Source organism: Pseudopodoces humilis, chromosome 18 (genome assembly GCF_049639895.1).
Source record: "Pseudopodoces humilis isolate 2021_Gansu_Grassland_sample_001 chromosome 18, ASM4963989v1, whole genome shotgun sequence".
Lineage (NCBI taxonomy): Eukaryota > Metazoa > Chordata > Aves > Passeriformes > Paridae > Pseudopodoces > Pseudopodoces humilis.
This window is the reverse complement of record NC_142217.1, coordinates 11,145,880-11,164,466: the sequence shown is the minus strand read 5'-3', so window position 1 is coordinate 11,164,466 and position 18,587 is coordinate 11,145,880. Positions and strand designations below refer to the sequence as shown.

At 40.7% G+C, this 18,587-nt stretch overlaps 1 protein-coding gene across 2 annotated transcripts; it reads left to right on the top strand.

Moving 5' to 3' along the window:
- The first annotated feature begins 107 nt into the window (after positions 1–107).
- USP42 (ubiquitin specific peptidase 42) lies at positions 108–18,381 on the top strand. Of its 2 annotated transcripts, none has more exons than XM_005522963.3 (17): positions 108–205; positions 3,748–3,985; positions 4,755–4,955; positions 6,016–6,126; positions 6,290–6,392; positions 6,555–6,622; positions 6,786–6,856; positions 7,397–7,479; positions 8,778–8,889; positions 9,266–9,406; positions 9,614–9,714; positions 10,173–10,311; positions 10,970–11,698; positions 12,064–12,149; positions 12,780–14,276; positions 14,754–15,040; positions 17,306–18,381. In XM_005522963.3, exons 2-17 carry the CDS (start codon positions 3,757–3,759, stop codon positions 17,344–17,346), a joined length of 3,999 nt encoding a protein of 1,332 aa, XP_005523020.2. In that variant the 5' UTR covers positions 108–205; positions 3,748–3,756; the 3' UTR covers positions 17,347–18,381. The 2 variants fall into 2 exon arrangements, with proteins under 2 accessions (XP_005523020.2, XP_014108066.2); XM_014252591.2 differs by lacking the exon at positions 108–205 and adding an exon at positions 785–921.
- Positions 18,382–18,587: the final 206 nt, after the last annotated feature.

Below are 18,587 nucleotides of genomic sequence, written 5' to 3'. Positions count from 1 at the left end.
TGTTCCCCCCGCCGCCGCCGCCGCCTCCTCTCCTCCCCCCGCCCGCCCGCCTGCCCGGCCGGCGCCGGGCCCCGGATGCAAGAGGCCGGCGGAGGGACGTCATTGTTCCCCGACGGACTGTAACAGTAGGCGGAGCGGGCCGGGCTGAGGCGGGGGCTGCGGCGAGGGGGACCCGGCAGCGCCGAGTCAAGCGGGGCCGAGCCAGGTAATGGGGCTGGGGGGCAGCGCCGGGCCCGGCAGCGGCCCCGGCACAGCCCGGCGGCACCGCGTGCGCCTCCCGCCTGGAAATCAATGGGCCGGGGGGAGGGGCCGGCCCGGGAAAGGGAAGGGAAAGAGACCGGCGGGAGCAGCCGGCTCAGCCCAGCCCACCGCGCCGGGGCGCGGGCCGGGCGCTCGGCCGCTGCCCTCCTGGCTGGCGGGCAGCCGGAGGGGGGGGGGCCCCCGGGCGGGGCGGGGCGCCGGCCCCACCACGCGGCGGGGGGGCCCAGCCCCGCCGCCGCCGCCACCCCCTGGGCCGGCGGGACCGGCCCCCTCCCGGCGCGGCGGTGCCTCCGTGCCCGCCCTCTCCGTTACGCGCCGGGGTCCCGCCGGCGCCCGCATCTCCTTCCTCCTACTCCTGCTGCTGTCGGCGTGGGGGACTCGGCGTGGCTCCCCCGCGTCCCGGCGCAGGCGGGAGGGCGGCCGGGACGCCCCGGCCCCGTGTTCGGCGGCGGGAGTGGCGCTGTGCCCCGCCTGGCCCCGCGTTGTTCCCGCTCTGCGCAGCGGTGGCGGCTGCCGCGGCCCCTCCGCCCCGTGCCTGGGGGGCTCCGCGCTCGCTCCGCCGCCCCCCGCCCCCCCGCGTTGCCATGGGCACGGAGCCGCCGTTGGGCGCCGCCGCGGTGGTCCTGCCCCCGGGCCGGAATGGGACGCGGGCCCGGACAGGTCAGCACGGGGCCGGGCGGCGGAGGCGGCATGGCACGGGAGGGGAGCCGCGGGGCAGCGGGGCCTGGCAATGTGCGGGTTAGAGGGAGAAGGGCGAGGCGTGAGCTCCTTCAGGGCCGGCTCCCGGCCCCCCTCGCCTGCGTGTCGGGATGGGTTTTGTTTTGTGTGTGTTTGGGCTCTTGCCGCGCTGAGCGCGGACATGTTGCGTGCGGTGCCCGTCCCTGCCTCTGCCAGCGGCCTTTTACCGCCGGTGTCAGAACGTTTTCGGGAAGCGGGTCCCCGCAGAAAGGCAGAGCGCAGGAAACCGGTTCGGTGTTGCGGGCTTGGCGCTGGCGGTACCGGGGCGGGCGGTTCGGTTGTGAGTGGATTCCGGGGCTCGGGGCCGCCCGGAGCGAGGCGCTCGCGGACGCTCGCGGCGCTGGGTTCGGTCCCGCCACAACCAACGGCCCCGGGATACAGAGCTCGGAACTGCCCCGCGCCGAGCGCTCCACGCCGCCTGCTCAGCAAGGGTAAACTCTTTAATTACTTTCGCCTCTGCTGCCTTTCATTTTGTAACGAAAGCAAAACCAGCACGGGGTGTGTGTTTGTGTTCCGCGCTGCCCCGGGTTGTTTTTGCTCCCGGCGGCGTGTGCGGTGCGGTCGGTGATGGAGCGAGGTGACTCTGCCTGGGCTTCTCCTGGAGTAGTTTCTTCCTGCTTCTTGTTTCTGCCTCGGTGTTGCCATGTGCGGCTCTTGTTTTTTACTCTCGCTGCTGGAAGTGTTTGGTTTGTACTGAGATAAAGGCGCATACTCCCTGGCTGAACGCGGTTCTGTGAAGGGGATCTGGTATAAAACCCTCCTGAGCTGTGATTTATTGTATGCAAAGCGGAGACCAAATATAAATATTTAGATTGGAGTATTAACTGATGCGTGTTGTGATGAGATTGAGAAAAAAGAATCTAAACAACGCTGATGCAACACTCCAAATGGGAGGAAAGCAACTGTTTGTTCTGTTTTGCTCGTCAGTATCATACTGGGAGAAGTCTGTTATGGGAATAGCAGAGGGAAAAAGTGCACAATACACATGGCAATGTGAAATTCTGTTCAGCAGTGCTGCAGGAACAGAACCTGTATTTACAGTGAACAGCAGGAGAGCAAAAATATCTGTGTAATGTTTATGCTACTTCGTCAAGGAGATGTTATATTCAAATTATTGTATTGACAGATTTTTAAGAAGTGGTGGATCTGAGTTATTCTTGACATCCGTTGATATTTGCAGGTGTCTGGTGTTTGATATCTGGTAATCAGTTGTCAAAACTAAATTAGCAGCACTAACTAGTGCTACTCAATTGTCAAAATAAAATTAAAAATATGTGAGGCTTCCCTCATTGGTCAGTATAAGGCCAAAGCTTTTTGTGATAATATTCTTCTGTTTGCTTTTCACTCCAGTCTTGATTCTGGTTTTTGTCCTGCAAATAAGTTCCAAGTATGTTGTTGAAACCCCTTCCCTTTCCATCAGGAAAAGCAGATGTCACCAGTATCTGCAATTTGGAGTCTGGATCTTACCTGAAAATCACTAAGCCCAAGAACTGTCATCTTAGTCTTTGAAATGGGCAAGGGTGTCCTCATTTTTCAGTAAAATGAGTGAATTTTCCATTTTTTGTATGTTATCTCTAAAATGGAAAGTGTGTACAGAGTAGATTTTAAATTGAAGATTTAGTGGGGAAAAAAATCTAATCAAGGGTTCCACACATGATTTGTCTTTTGTGGGATTAGAAGTTCTGTGATTTACTATGCTTTGTTTATTCTACCCGAAGTTTTATCATTAGCAATCAAGTTGTGCCATGAATCTGAAACTGCTTCATGCTATGTTCTCTCAGTTATTTTAATATTACAAAGCAGGTTATACTTTAAACCCTCAGTTAAGTTTATAGTTTCCCTAAACTTACAAAGGCCGTATATGTTATAGTATGATAGTAGTAAAAATTTACATATAGGAGTTGATAATTGATCATGTAATTATTCAGCAGCTTACTATGCACACAAAATTACACATATTTAAATAGGTACCATCTTGAAACATAATCAGCATTTTGTAAAGGGCTTAGTTACTGCCTTTATTCTTGAGGACTGTGGATTTGATTTGCTTTCTTTTGCAGTCATCATTTTCTTTTTATAGTTTACATTCTTTTGTTTTTCCCTGGTGAAACAACTTTATATAAGTAGAACTGAAAAAGATGCTTTTTAATTCAACTCCTCGGTTTATAAGTAAGCATTGTAAATGATGGGTACAAAATACCACAAAGAGTGCTGCCAAAATTGTATCCAAACAAATACTTCTGGGAAGGGCAGAAGAAATCTAGGTGGAAATAAATTTGTGAGTGTTCTATTGCTCTTCTTTCCCAATATTTCTCAGACCTGTATCCCATCCTCTGTGTCATCAGGGGTGTGTAGTTCCCAGGAGTGGGAAGATGTTGGCTAGACAATTCCTCCTGGATCTCAATGAGCCAACACTTGACTGTGCCACACCTCACAGCTTCTTTTAAGAAAAAGATCTTGGTAACTATAGTGGTTTAAAATCCCATGAAAGTGTAAGAAATGCTATCAATCAGATGTTAGAAACAATATTGAGATAGTTCTTATGGAAAAAATTACTTTCTGCATTTAGTTGTGTGTTGGGTGGAAATTTTTTTTGAGTTTTGGGGTTTTGTTCCCTTGTTTGTAATCGTTCTTAGCTGTTCAATTCTTCGCGTTCCTTGAGGCTAAGTGACAGGATTTCTCTTGGTCTTTCCTTTCTGGAATACTTTGGATGTTCTTATGCCAAACAGAATTTTTGCCTTCTTACAGATATGAACAATGACCATAGTTAACAAGCCAAAATCTTCAAAGTCTAAAAAATCTTCCTCAAGACGGTCTGACAAATCTATGAAACCCCGTACTAAAAAAATGACGTCACGCACTGCAAGTTTGGGCCGGGTACCCCCTACAGAAGAATCAAACAAAGTCTCTGTGGACAAAGGTCCTGGGGGGCATATTTATTGTAGATCATCTCAAAAATCAAAGCCTTTTGCCCAAAGAGATCTAGGTAAGTGTCTTCTGTCCTTCCTGCTTTTTATTAAAAACAAAACCAAAGCAGAAGCATATTTTAGTTGTTGTATTGCTATAAAATGGGACTACAGTGAATCAGGAGTTCAGCCACAGACTTCAATTTTCTACATCCCCCAAGCGGCTGCAGGGATAGGTGTTGCAGAACTTGGGTTTATGTATTTACAGTTGATTTGTAAAGTATTTTTTATTTATGTAAAATCAAATAAGGGGAGCTTTTCATAATGCTCAGCTGTACCTAGGTCTCTTCTGTTCTGGAGAGAATAGTACATTTTACCTTGTCTATTCATGGCTTCCATTATTCACAAGTCTTTGGATAATAACAGTGCCTGGGAAGAGATCTGATATCTATGGGGTTACTTTTTGTGCTGCTTACTTGTTTGTCTGTCTCAGTTCTTTTTACTGCATAACCACCAGTGTGTAAGTTTGTGGTTTAAGTTACAATAAGGAAAAAGCCAATAATTTAATTAAGATATTAAAGGATATAGAGATAAAGAAATTGGGTACTAAAATCAGAGTGGTAGTTTGTGTCTTTTCTTAAAAGAATTAAAACAGATGAATAAACCATTGTCCAAAAGAGAGTGTTCACCAGCAAATTCACATGGCAGTGTTAAAGCTGTGCATCATGTATTGCTGTGTTTTGGAGTAGAGCTGGTTCTTCAGACTGCTCCTGCAGAATCCTACTTTTTAAATAGCCTCTTTAAAACAAAGCCAGTACAACTCTTTTTTAAAATACAAATTTCTTGTAGTTGTTAATGATGGGATTGCTCCGCCACAAAGAATTCTTTTTCCGCCTGAGAAAATCTGTATGGATTGGCAACAAACACAAAGTGTTGGAGTTGGACTGCAGAACCTCGGCAACACATGTTTCCTTAATTCTACTCTCCAGTGTTTGACCTACACACCTCCTCTTGCCAATTACATGCTTTCACTTGAGCACACCAAGTCATGTGAGTATTTTCTAACACTGTAAATCTGTTGGACAGCTCCAAAGGTGGAAGAAAAACAGGGGCTCTCTGAAGAAAACTCTTAGTTGTCCTATTTTGTCTGTAGAAGCAGGTTTTGAACACGATCTTAAAGGTCTTTTCCAGGTAAATGATTCTAGGATTCTGCTAACAGGAGGCTCAGAATTATAGGAGGCATATAAAGTGAATTTGTTAATTTCATGTGCCACAGTAAAACTTAAAGAAAAGATCATTTCTTGCTTCATGTGAATAATAAAGTACATTGTAAAGTGAGGCATTTGATGAACAATTGGTATTTGGGTTTCCTGCTGGTAGAAAGGTGATAAAATTTAGGATATTGGTATTGAAGATTCTTAGTCTTCACAGCCGAGATACTGCAGTGCAGTAATACTGTGATAAATTATATGTTCAATGTTGACCCATTAAAAAACCCAAACATTCTAGAAAATGCTACAAACAAATCTGTTATGAACTCAAATAGAAATCTAGGGGGGGACTGTATTAAAAGTAGGCTGTTTTTATTCTAAATAATTGTTTGTATTTTTTAAACCCTGGAATTTGTGTTCTTTGATTTTTGATTTATACTTGACTTTTAAGCCTAGGGGAGGTTATTTTTATATCCATAAATGTGGGATTTATTCCTAAGGCACCTGTATGCTCTCTAGTATGGTATCTTAATATGTATTCCTAGAAGTTTATGTTTTATTCCCATATAAAAATTATTTCAGTTAAGAATCATGGAATCCTTGGAAGGAACCTTCAGAGTTATTTAGTTCCAATCCTCTGCCATGGGCAGGGTCACCTTCCAATGGGGGTGTTCCAGGCCAGGTTGGATGGGCCTTTGAGCAGCCTGGTCTGTGATTTAAAGACTTTTATTCTGTACAGTTCTGTATGATAAAATGCCACAAAACTGTTGGGATATTGACACCTTAGGAGAAAGTAAAGTGACATTGCACCTACAACTTGGATTGTTATTATTTTGGGGTGGGGTGGTTTTTTTTTTAGCAATATGTATTTGACTAGAATGGAATGCTTCTTTCCCTAGGTCATGTAGAAGGATTCTGTATGATGTGCACAATGGAAAGTCACATCAACCAGGTCCTGTGTTGTTCTAATAATGCCATCAAACCTACGTCTGTTATCAATGGCCTTAAAAGTAAGTAACTTGATATAGGTTTATTTTTAATTTTTTTAATTTTACAGTGAGTTATTTGATGCATATAAATAATTTTGATATTTTAAAGAAGAGGTAGTTTAGAAATGTATGTTTTCTTTCATTCTTTAAGAAATAAATATATGATAACCTTCTTATTTATTAGGAATAGGAAAACATTTCCATTTTGGCAGTCAAGAGGATGCACATGAATTCTTATGCTTCACTGTTGATGCTTTGCAGAAAGCTTGCTTGAATGGGAGCACCAAGTAAGCATAGAATAATTAAATTTAAATTTTCCCTAGCCCCTCTTACTACTTTATTTACTATAATGAATTAAAATTTGTCCTTGTATTTCATAAAACCAAAAATTGTTTGAGGAATTAACTCTGCTTTCAGTCTTCTGAGGTCTGACTCTAATTTATTTCCAGATTAGACCGATCTTCTCAAGCCACCACACTTATTTATCAAATATTTGGAGGATATCTAAGATCTCGAGGTACCTTTTTAAAAATTTTACTGTCTTTTAAAGTGATCTGTGTCTTTTTGTCTGTCTGTAGCAAGGGAGTTTGTAGTTTGACTAAAGTAATGTGTATTAATAATGAAAATTCATGCAGTTAGTCTCATTCACATGATGTTAAGAATTTGTATTTTGATTCCAGTAAAGTGCTTGAACTGCAAAGCGGTGTCGGATACGTACGAGCCATTTCTTGATGTTACTTTGGACATAAAGGTAAGATGTTTGTGGGCATGGGCTGAGGCGTGTAAAGGCTTGTAGAGCATTGTAAAATAAAGTAATTTTGCTTAGAAGCTTATCTTGTTGGAACAAAACAGCTTGTTGGTGGATGGTGGTGGATTGGACTTTGTTGTTCTGTGGAAGCCATGGAAATGCTCTCCGTGTTTGGATTGGATTTAAGCTGGAAAAATAATAATTATGACTACACAAACAATGATATAATCATTCTTCTCAATTATTCTACTTCAATATACATCTATTGTTAGACTGATGGGTTTGATTTTTCTCATTATTGATGCCAAGGCACACCACAGAATACTGTCTGGCACTGCAAAATTTATTTATTTTGAAGTGGGATCATTTTGAAATGAGGTAAATACTCAATGAACTCTGTTTCTGTCTCCTCCTTCATGGTGTTTGCTGGTTCACAGTAGGCCACTTAAATATAAACCAGCAAGGTTCTCATGTAAAGTGCTTGTAAGTGCTTGAAATTTTATATTTCTTGTGACTTAATGTTCTACTTTCTTACTCATCCAGGCAGTTACATCCGTCACCAGGGCTCTAGAACAATTTGTGAAACCGGAACAGCTGGATGGTGAAAATAGCTATAAATGTAGCAAGTAAGATTATTATTAATTACACCTTAATACAAGATACATGTTCAATGCAGTGCATGACTTGGAGGATATGTTATCTCTTGACTTTATTTAGCAATAAGACAGACATGGTTTGCTGTTTCATTTAGGTTTGTTTACATAACTAATATACTGAAATAATTCTAAGCTTGTAAAATAATGCATTTGTTTCTAAATGAGTAATGTTTATATTTCTGTTTGAATATTTGGAAATACATTATAAGAATTGTATTGCTCACATCAGACTTTTATTCCTAATACTGTCTGTGCTGGGGCTTGTCAGCCTTCCTAAGTGTGAAGCTGCACCCTAAAATACTCATGGCCAGAAGCTGAAAGGCATGTCTGATAAGAAGCGGTGAGCTGGAGCACAGGGATATGGTCAAGGATTTGGGGTGGGAGGCAACATCAGCTTAGTCACACACAAAACCAGTTCAGTCTTTTTGTGAGTTTGAAAAGAAAGGTTTGGTGTATGTACAGTGTAATTTCTATTGCTGGCAAACTATTATATTGCTTTTCAGTTTTTTTGTTTTCTACCATTGTTTTTTCTAATAAGGATTACTACTGCCTGAAACCTCCATCTCTAAATACAAGTTTCAGAATTTTATAAACCACTTCTTTTTTCTTATTCTGGGTGGCTCTCTTGTTTTGTTCATTGGCTTTCTCCATCAATTTGGAATTCTGTGCCTTGTATTTTGACATCAGTTTGAAAAGAGGCTATTAAATTCATTCTGTTTGTTAGCTCTCAGCAGTATTTTTCTTGACAATGTAAAGTGACATGTTTCAGTCTTTGTGCTGATGGTTGCATTTCAGGACTTAGTCTGTACCTTCCTTGAGTGTGCTGTAAAACAAACAAAATTAACCATTTTGTTTTGAAGGACTCCAGAGGGTTTCAGTCTTTCCAGGCAACCTCAGTACAAGAAAACTCAATATTGTCCAATATCTGCCTCTTGCAGAATGGCTGTTTCCTTCCAGTGATTTTTTTACATTCTTTACTGCCGTACCTTTTTCACATAAGAAAGATACATGTTCAGATGTTTATTTGGCTGTCAAGAAATAATGTCCTAAGTCCTTTATTCTTTTTTCTTTAGAGCTGTCTCTATTATCCTGCTATGTTCTATTAACAAAGCTGAAATGCAGTTTATGGATTTAAGAAAAGGTCTAACATATTATACAAGCAAAATACCATTCAAATAGCATAAGCATGCATGAGAGATGAAAACTTGTTTGACTTCTGGGTGAGAAAAGAATATACTGTTAAAAATATGTCTGTGCTTGTTTTTAAGGTGTAAAAAGATGGTTCCAGCATCAAAGAGATACACGATACATCGCTCTTCCAATGTTCTCACAATATCACTGAAAAGATTTGCGAATTTTACAGGTGGAAAGATCAACAAGGTATGTTTGCAGCTGGAATGCTGCTTTATCTTCTCGAAATGGACATTTCCCAAAGATGAATACTCATTTTAAAGTTGTTCACATTTCAGGTAGTAACTACAGTGCAAGAGAAGTCAATATAACAATTTAGCAACTGTGGCTGTTATTTTCTTTTTTAATAGTAATAGAGTTCCTTTGTGACCATAAGAACATACTTAAAGAGCTCATTCTATAGAAAATAGCTCCCTGTAGCTTAAGTTATTAAATCTTGTTTCAGAGAACAGGCATTTTCAAGTGAATTTAGAAATATATTTATGTAGTCCTAGTCTGTGTCTTTTTCAGGCTGTTCCATGAAGTATTTCAGGATAACTTTTGAATCTTCTTTGTCTTTGTTTAGGATGTAAAATACCCTGAATATTTGGATCTTCGAGCATATATGTCCCAATCTATTGGAGAACCCCTCATCTATGCTTTATATGCAGTTCTTGTACATAGTGGCTTCAACTGTAATGCTGGACATTATCTCTGCTTCATAAAGGTAGAGATCAGCTCAACTTCTAACAGGATAAAATCTGTGCTGGAAAAGAAATTAAAATGTTACTGGTAACCACTGGTTTTAGGGGAAAACATTGCATCATGTGCTTTGTTTGCTTTGTTTTGGTATGCTTTGTTCTGCAGTGGTCTATCTGTGATGTTCTTTGGAACACATGCAATTCATCTGAAGATATTCTGTCTTTGTTTGCAGGCTGGTAATGGACTTTGGTACCGAATGAATGATGCCTCAGTAGAGCTTTCTGATATCAAAACAGTTCTCAATCAGCAAGCTTACGTGCTTTTTTATATCAGGTAATAACACCAGATGTGCTCAGAACATTTTTACCATCAAGTTGCTGATATTTTTTTTTCTTTTCAAGTATTTTTCTTTTTACCCTAGGAAAATATTACTATTTGTATATTTCTAAGTGGAAATTCCCTGTGTCATTTATTACCTTTCATTGCTCGACCTTAAACTTCTGCACTTGCATATGCTGCTTTTTGTCTGCTCTCTGTAGCTGGCCAGTTTAGGAAAGAGGAGAAATCATGGCCATAGATGATGTGAGGCTGAGTCATTGCTCTGGAAAGGACAGACTACACTGTGTGTAGACCATTATCTAATCTTCAGTTTGTAGTCTTGCCTAAATCTTCCAGATGTGTCTTTCGTGTCATATACACTGTTGCTATGAGATTAGATGGGATTAGATGGGATGGGGTTTAATCCAGGCTGAAAGAAGAGCTCTGAGCTAAGGTGCCCCTTCTCTCCCAAGGCGCTACGATTTGACGCTGGGGGAGCGAGCCTTTTACCTGCCCGCGCCCTCCTACCCCCGCTCCTTCCTCGGCCAGCGCGGAGCCAACAGCAAGCAGGCTGCATTCATGGGACCACGGCTGCCTCCTCACATGATTAAGGTAATTGGAGAGGGGCAGATAATAGCACCAAATTATAGTGGGTTTTAATGTGGGGTGGGGTTTTTTGAGTTGTATGTTCCCTTCCACACGGCAGGTTTCTTCACAGCCATCGTGCTAGAGCCAGAGTTATTCAAATCCTTAATTGTGCAGCCATGCCACTTCATTACTTTACCCTTCCAGCTCAACTTTTTAAAGCCTGAGAGCTGTGTTCTCAAGACAATTTGTCTATTAATGCCTAAATAATTTAAATTTAAAAAGTAGTCTATTAATGCCTAGGTAATTTTAATTTAAAAAGTAAATATCTACCCTGTCCTTATCAGTGTTTAGTTGAGCCAGTGATAGAATACAAATTGTCTTGTCCCTGAGCACTAGCAGAACTATTCCAGTGCTGTCGGGGAGTGTTTAAAAAGGAAAATAAAATGTTTTTTTAATAGCTTTCTTAAATTGTGTGGGTGGGTGTCAAACTGATGTTGATTTGTTACCAAAGGCAGAATTTACACACACCTGTTGGACGTGCATTTTTATCAGAAGGGAGGTGAGGTTTCTTCTTAGGTGTTGAGGCAATCTGTAGAACTATTTACTATGAAAATTGAATGTTGTTAAACTTCCAATGCTGTGTATTTGAACATATCCATCTTAAAAATCTCTTCAAATCCAGAGTTCAAGTCGTATAAATGGAAATGGACCCTTAAAAGAGGATCCCAGTACTGTGGGTGTTGCTGTAAAAAGGCCATCTTCAGCTCCACCAACAGCTTGTGTTCAAAACTGGGCAATTTCCAGGCCTCCAATGACAGACCCTTCCAAAACGCAGAAGATCACGATCAGTATTCACAACAAGCTGCCCACACGGCAGGCGGTGTCGCAGGCAGAGTGTCCGAGCAGCACTGTGGAGGAGGAGGATCTGAAGCCCATTCCTTCAGCCACAATTACAAACTCTTCCGCAGCAGAGCCTACCTCAAACCTCTCCACAGTGTCAGTTGCTACTAATGTCTCCAAGCAGGAGGTTCCTGATGAAATCTTTGTTGAGCCAGCAGTGAATGGAAACCCCAAGCTCTGTTCTGATAACATGGTCCCTTACGGTGCAGAGCCTTCAGGAAAATCCGAGGAGTCAAAGGGCTTGTTCAAAAGGAATTGCAACGTCATATCTTCCAATGGAATTCTGATTGGGAAGGTGGTCCGTACATTGCATAATTCCCATTCATCCTGTCAGAATGCTGAAGAAAGATCCCAGCATGAGCTGCCAAAAATTGATTCCCTAAATGGTGCTATTAGTTTAGATAATGAATATAAAGAAAATGGACTGAAACTTGATGATTCCACTTGCCAAGTCCAACCCGTTAAACCTTCTGAGATTTTCTTCTCTAAAGCAAATGGAGTGCTTGAAACGGTGAGTTACATTTGTTCATCTGGACTTTCTCACCTATGATACATTCAATATTCATGAGCACTGCAATGTGGAATACCAAGAAAACACAGCACGAACTTTATTCTAACCCTTTGTGCTGTTATCCCACTGAATTTGCAGAGCTGAACTGACATGTGACATATGTCAGCATAAGAGAAGTTTGGGGAGATAATACTTCATAAGTTTCATAAAATACATTTTTGGGAGAAGGGGGATGATGTGTAAAGTGGTTCAGGTAACTCAGTGTAATCTTGTTTAACATCTAATGTTGAAAGTTTGTCAGTGGTACTTTTCTACTAAAAATAGCTTTTTATTTCCCTTGGTTAACTTTTGTGTTTTAATTGTAGATGCCTAAAGCTTTGTCACCAGATCCTCAAGGTATCTTAGACTCTCTTACGTACAGCCAGTTGAACAGCTTGTCGGAAGAAAAAAGGTAAAATGACTACACTCTAATTAGAACAAGATTTCATACAAGTTTATTACAACTTTACCCATCAACTAATAACTAATACTACTAAAGAGATTTACATCACTACAGAGAATTCCACACTGTACATCTGGTATTGCAAACATCAGCACTGGGTACACATTATTCTGATACTAAATACAGGCAGATGCCTCCTGTAAAACTTTCACAGGATGTTTTTACATTTTTCTTACATTGTCCAGAATACTTTTTCTATTCCTCTTTTCCTTTTTTGCATCCTAGCATGAGTGAATATAAATTCCCACAATCTGCTCTCCCACTTGGGAGAGTGGGAAATCTGTGTTTACCTTTTTTCTAATCGAGGGAAGAGCAAATATGTTCTGGCTATTGATGAGATTCAGAGCTGCAAGTGGAAGGAGTTGGGTGTGCTGGAGATGGGTGTTTTAAGGCAAGACCTGCAGAACTGAGAGAAGAAACACTTTGCATGGGAGCTGAGGGAGGTGTAAGAATGGTTTTCTAAAGACATTGTCTTTCAGAGTTCTGCATTAGCCACTTTTTTACTTTAGGAGATTTTACTCCTAACATCTTTTAGATAGATTTTTTTCAAGTTAAAAATATGTTTTTATTTTTGTGCAGTGTCTCTGGATCTCAGAAATCTTCTGACAATGATGGAGTTATGGAAACTGTAGTGATGGAAGCACTGTTTGCCTATGAAGAATCCAGGAAGGTTCCTTCCAACTTTAGCTGTGAGGTTGAGAAACTTTTTACTCAATCAGATTCTGAAACCATTTTTACCAAAGAAGAAGTTGCTGAAAGTATTATAACAAAAGCTGATAATGCACATCTCAATATCAATGGTCAGCACAAGGTTAGGAAAAAATCCTTGGATACTGAAAGTGAATTCCTTGGGCAGTGTGAGTCTGAAGACATCAGAGATAAAGACAAACTAAGAAGATCAAAAGAACCTGAACTCATTTCAAAAGAAAATTCTTTGTACATCAAAGGGTCTCCTGAGAGCAAAGAGAAATTAGGGCAAATTTCCTCTATAAAGCCTGACATTGAATGTAGTTCTAAAAAACTTGCATCTCTAGATATTACAGATAAATGCCAAGATACAAAGGACATTTCTAATAACTATGTAGAAGTACCACCCGTTAATGACTCTTCTATTACAAAGCTGGATAAAGTATTGGAAAGTCAATTTTCTAGAGCAGATGAGGGACTGGGTAATAAAATATGTGAAGATGATGATAAACATATGAAAAAAAATAAGAAAAAAATCCATGACTCTAAAAGGACTGACAAAGAGCATTACCGGAGAAAGAGAGAGAACTCGGACACTGAGGAGAAGGAGAGACAAACCAGACACAAACCAGATGATCATTCCCACAGGAGGAGGAGCTCTCACAGCGTGGAAACAAACAAGCAAAGCCGTCATAAGCAGGAGTATTGCAGTGAGAGCAAGTACAGATCCTCCCACAACGAAAGAAACAGTCCCAGTAATGGCAGGAGCTCAGGAAAATATTCTCGTTACAGATCCCGAAGCAGAGAAAGGACAGATCTGGACAGGAATAGGTATTATTATTCCAAAGGAGACAGACCTTGGATTAGAGAAAGATACTATCAAGATGAAGCACGGAGATGGGAAAAATGCAGATACTACAATGATTATTATTCCTCCCATGGAACAAGGGATGGTAGGGAGAGGAGATCCTCTCATTGTGATAAAGACTATGACAAACTGAGCCAATCTTACAGCAGGTCACACAAGGATTATCATTGCAAAAGCAGATGGGCTCACAGCACACTCTCCCGAGAGGAGGATGTGCATCACTTCAGCAGCCACAGAGCAAACTTCCACCATTGTTCAGTACCTCAGCAGCACTCGGAAAAATACTCTCGTGAGAGGCACGCACTTCCACCAGTGTCAGCTCACTCAAATTTTGAGGACTCTTCCCGGGAAAATGAAAAAGAAAAACTAAGAAATGGCAAAAGAAAATACTCCCACCAAGAAGAAAGTGGAAGTGACATAGAAAAGAAATGCCGAAAGACAGATGACCAAAGAAACAAAAAGTATAAGAAGGTCAAGAAGAAAAAGAAGTCCAAAGATAAACATCGAGAGAAGGATTACAAGTAAGCAAGGATTCCAGCATAATCAGCAATTTTTTCCTAATTATTTTCTGGGTATTTCTCATGTCTGCCTTTTTTTCATTGTTTCTAAGTAACTTATCTGTCATAATGTGACGGGATCATGTTATTAGATTGGCCAAGAGAAGATAGGAAAGATGTTGCTGAATTGTGTTAGAACACTAGAGCTGGACAATGTAGTCAGAATAACATCTGCACACCGTTCTTGATTAGGTTACAATTTTTTTAATTTTTTTTTTAATTCCCTGTATGCCTGTTAATGATTTATGTACAAACCAGGACCTCTTGTCCTTCATTCTGAGGGCTTAAGGTTGCTGCATCTAAATTAAGTTAGATGTGCAGAAAGTACCACAAAGTAGCAGACACTCTGCAAGTCGTCACCTGTGGTAAATAAATAACATTTCATATATACATCAAGTGCCACATCTGTTTTTCTATTTTTAACTTGCATGTTTCCTTCAGACTTTATGATTTGGATTGCTCAGTGCTCCACTTTGACAATGACAATCGCAAACATAAGAAAAAGAAGAAAAAGAAGAAGCACGACAGGAAAGACTTATTGGAATATTTAGATCCTCGTTTCCAGAAGAAGACATGGGAGAAGAAGGAAGAATCCCGTCCTCCAGATGACCATTTATGTGAGCAATACAGAAACCAGGGCAGTAAACAACCCTACAAGGAAGAGAAGCCTTCTGGTGCAGGTGACAGCAAGAAATACAGCTCCATGGCATCCACTGAGTATGTCAGAGGTAAGGAGCCCTGGGATGTTGGCAGGACACTTTAAATTTAAAGACAGGACAGTCTTTAAATGCTCATGTGATGAAACCCCTGTGTTTTATCACAGCTTCCAAACAGTATCATGGCAGGGGGTTGGAAGCAGATGATCTTTAAGATCCCTTCCAACCCAAACCATTCCATAATTTAAATAAAATACTACATTCATCTGTTCATAGCATAGAAACAGTGCTGGTTGCTCACTCAGAATAACAGGAGTTGGTGATAATACTGAGATACTGTTAGTGCAGGTGTAGCTCTGGCTTCTTCTAAGCACAAACCTCCAGAGGACACTTCACAATTTAACACCTGGAGAGTGTTCAATGCCTGCTATTGTTTTATTCAGTTCTGGGGTTTTTCTGTTAGTGTGGGCTTAACAATACATAGGAGTGGGCTGAGGAAACAGCTCTTTCCCAGTTTTTAATATTTGAAAATGTCTGTTTCGTGCTTCTTACAAAAAACCCAAATATGAATTTGTGTGCCTGACTAAATTTACACTGAGCTCTCAGATGTTGCTTGTCATAATCTCAACTTGGGCTTGCAGTAGATAATTAGTTTAAATTAATTAGCTCTAAAATGATGCAATGATGATGATTGCACACTGCAACAAATTCAACATCTAAAATCAAACTTGACAACATTTCCCATGAAATTTTTGCTGAACAGAAGTGTTTATTATAGAAATAAAACCTTATTAAATGCCTATTTGACATAAACCTGTTCCAGCTACTCATCTATTTAAATAGAAAACCAAAACAATCCCCTATTTTACTCAAAGATAAGTGAAGTAATCCCTGAAGGAGACAACTCACTATCCAAAAGCAAGTTTCATTGTTAAATTTTCTACATTTTTTACCTACCCACGGTTTAAGAATTGGGTTAATGGTCAATAATAGTCCTGTTCATTTCTAGTTGTGTTGAAATTGTCATAGCACAGCAAACAAAAGAATTAGAGAAGTTTAATCTTTAAATTATGGAAAATCTCTTCAATGGGCTTTCCACACTTTGGCAAATTGTCAGTCAGTGCACTGAATTCTTGCACTGAAAAATTTGCTCAAGGTAAAGGGGAAGTGCATTTGTGGAAAACCAATTGTATTTTAAGACAGAGATAACCAAAAGTTCTATTCTAAAAATATAGAGTGGAGGAAAAGTTGATTGTTCACCCATTATTCTTCAACAAGAAAAAATAATGAACTGAATTGAGGTCTTTCAAATCCTAATGTTGTAAAAGGAGACTTCCTTTATGATACCCATGTCCAAAATCACCCTTATTGCCCTAAAAGGGTCTGTTCTTGCTGACAAATCAGCTCAACAGAATAAAATGCTTGTCTCAATAGTGGTTTGGCCTTAGTGGTTCTCTGGCCAGCAGAGGGCAAACTCGGGTTTTTCCAAAACGGTCAGGTTTAGGCAGGAATTAAATGTTCTGCATCTCCCTGCTCAGGGCAGGACACTGAGGGTGCTGGGCTGTGCAAGGCAAGGAGAAAGAGCTGTTTGTTCACTGCTGGACGTTTTGCTCACAACATGAAGGAGACAAGGGCTGGCAAAAGCAGTTTAAGTCTTGAGAATTTTATTTCCTCAAGTCCATGGATGTTAATTAGCTCCATCTTCTGGAAGGTCAGTTTTTTTTTCTAAAACGAGTTTCAAGTAGGATTCTTTGAAGGATGGGAGCTGCTTTCAAAAGAGGCCACTTTGGCTGTGTTATTAGAGTACTGAATGTCTCGAGGTAGGAACAGGCGAGGAACCATTGAGGAATTGTGAGGTTGTGCCTTTTCATCCGACTCCTGTTATTTTGAATAAATTAAGAAGGGTGAAAATAGCTAGTGGTGAGTTGTGGTTTAAGAAAAATTTATACAGGAGTGGGGAAGGAGCAGCTTTGAAACAGTTCTTTCCTATATTCCTACATGCTCTCTCCAGCAAGTTTCTGAAGGCTCTGCCTTTGTGGCTACAACTGGGTCAGCCTGACCACAAGATTGTTACTAAAACAAAGATGCTTTCTAGGCAAAACTTCAATTAAATTTGATTCAGCCAAGGTCCAGTGCTTGCTGTTAAAGCAGGTGGCTCTGTCCAGGTCAGCAGCCTTAGCCTAGAACTGGAGTGCAGTTGGTGTGTGAGGAAGTTGGATCCCGTCCTGAGGGAGCAGATGGAGCAGGGGCAGCTTTGAGCCTTGTCTTTTAGCAATCAAGCCCCTGAGACAGTTTAATGTCACAGCAGGACTGACCTTGTTTCCTTTTGCCTTTCAGATGTGGAGCTGACTGATGAAAGCCTTCAATACTCAGACTGAACCCACCACCAACCCCAAGGACTTCTGACCACCAACCTCAGCAACTCTTCACCTTCAAAACCAACGACTTCTTACCTTCAAACCTGACATTACTGATAGTGACCATCAAAACTTAAAATTTATTATCAATTACCATCAAGACAAAATCCAGTCATAAGTGGTGCTTAACATTTCTGTACAGAATTTTACCATATAAGAACTTTTTTTTAGTTTTTAACTTGAGACTTTCTTTTTTAAAATATACTTCTAATCCAAAAGGGTGAAAACTTTTTACAACTGCTGAACATTGTAAATTACCACATAAATATCTCACTGAGCTGAGATAATGCCCTGGAATAGACCATCTCAAATGCTGCTTAATTACAGACTCAGGTTGACTTTATGTTATTCATGTAATGTTACTCCAAGTTAAGACATCTGGTGCAAGAGCGACCAGGAATTATAAAAGTTGCAACTGACAGTCTGTATATTTAATTTAAAGACTTATTTAAAACTTCACAAGTTTTGCAAGAGCTTCATTTTTATTTTTTTTTCTGTGGTCTGACACTAGAAACTAATTTACTTCACAATTGAGTTATATTCAAGATCTGAAGAAAATCTTCTGGTTTTCAGCATTGTGAAACAACGAATATGCAGTTCTGAATGTATCTCTCAAGACTATTTGTATATTGTTCCATATGTTTTTATTACATTTTCTTAATATACTGTCATTTGTCTTAAGTCTCAGTTGTCTGTTTTGTCTCTCTAAAGTGTCTAGTTACAGACAAATTCATACTGTGATTTTTATTTTTATTATTAAATGCTATCAAACTGTGATGCACTTATTATTCACTGGTCCTGCATCAGGAGATGAGTGGGGAACCTGTATTAAATACAGTTCATCTGAATAATCTGTCTGGTTTATACAAGCTGTGTTGTTCAGAGATGTCTAAAGTTTGATCTTTGTTTTTTTAAAGATAAAAAGCACTTGCCCCACTGTAAATATATAGCATGTAAAATTTATATAGTATATAAATACAGCAAAGTTAAAATGGATTTTTACTTGAGTTTTACTTGAGTTATTTAACATGCACTGTGTCATGGGAGCTGACAGCTGTCAGAGTGGGTTTGACACTCGAGAAGTCACATCTTGCTCTCGGTGTAGGGGAGAAGATGCTGTTGGTGTGAGCCAGAGAAGATCAGTAACCTGGGACTGCAGCTGCTTAGACATGGATGCAGAAGGCTTCTCCTTTGAACTTAAA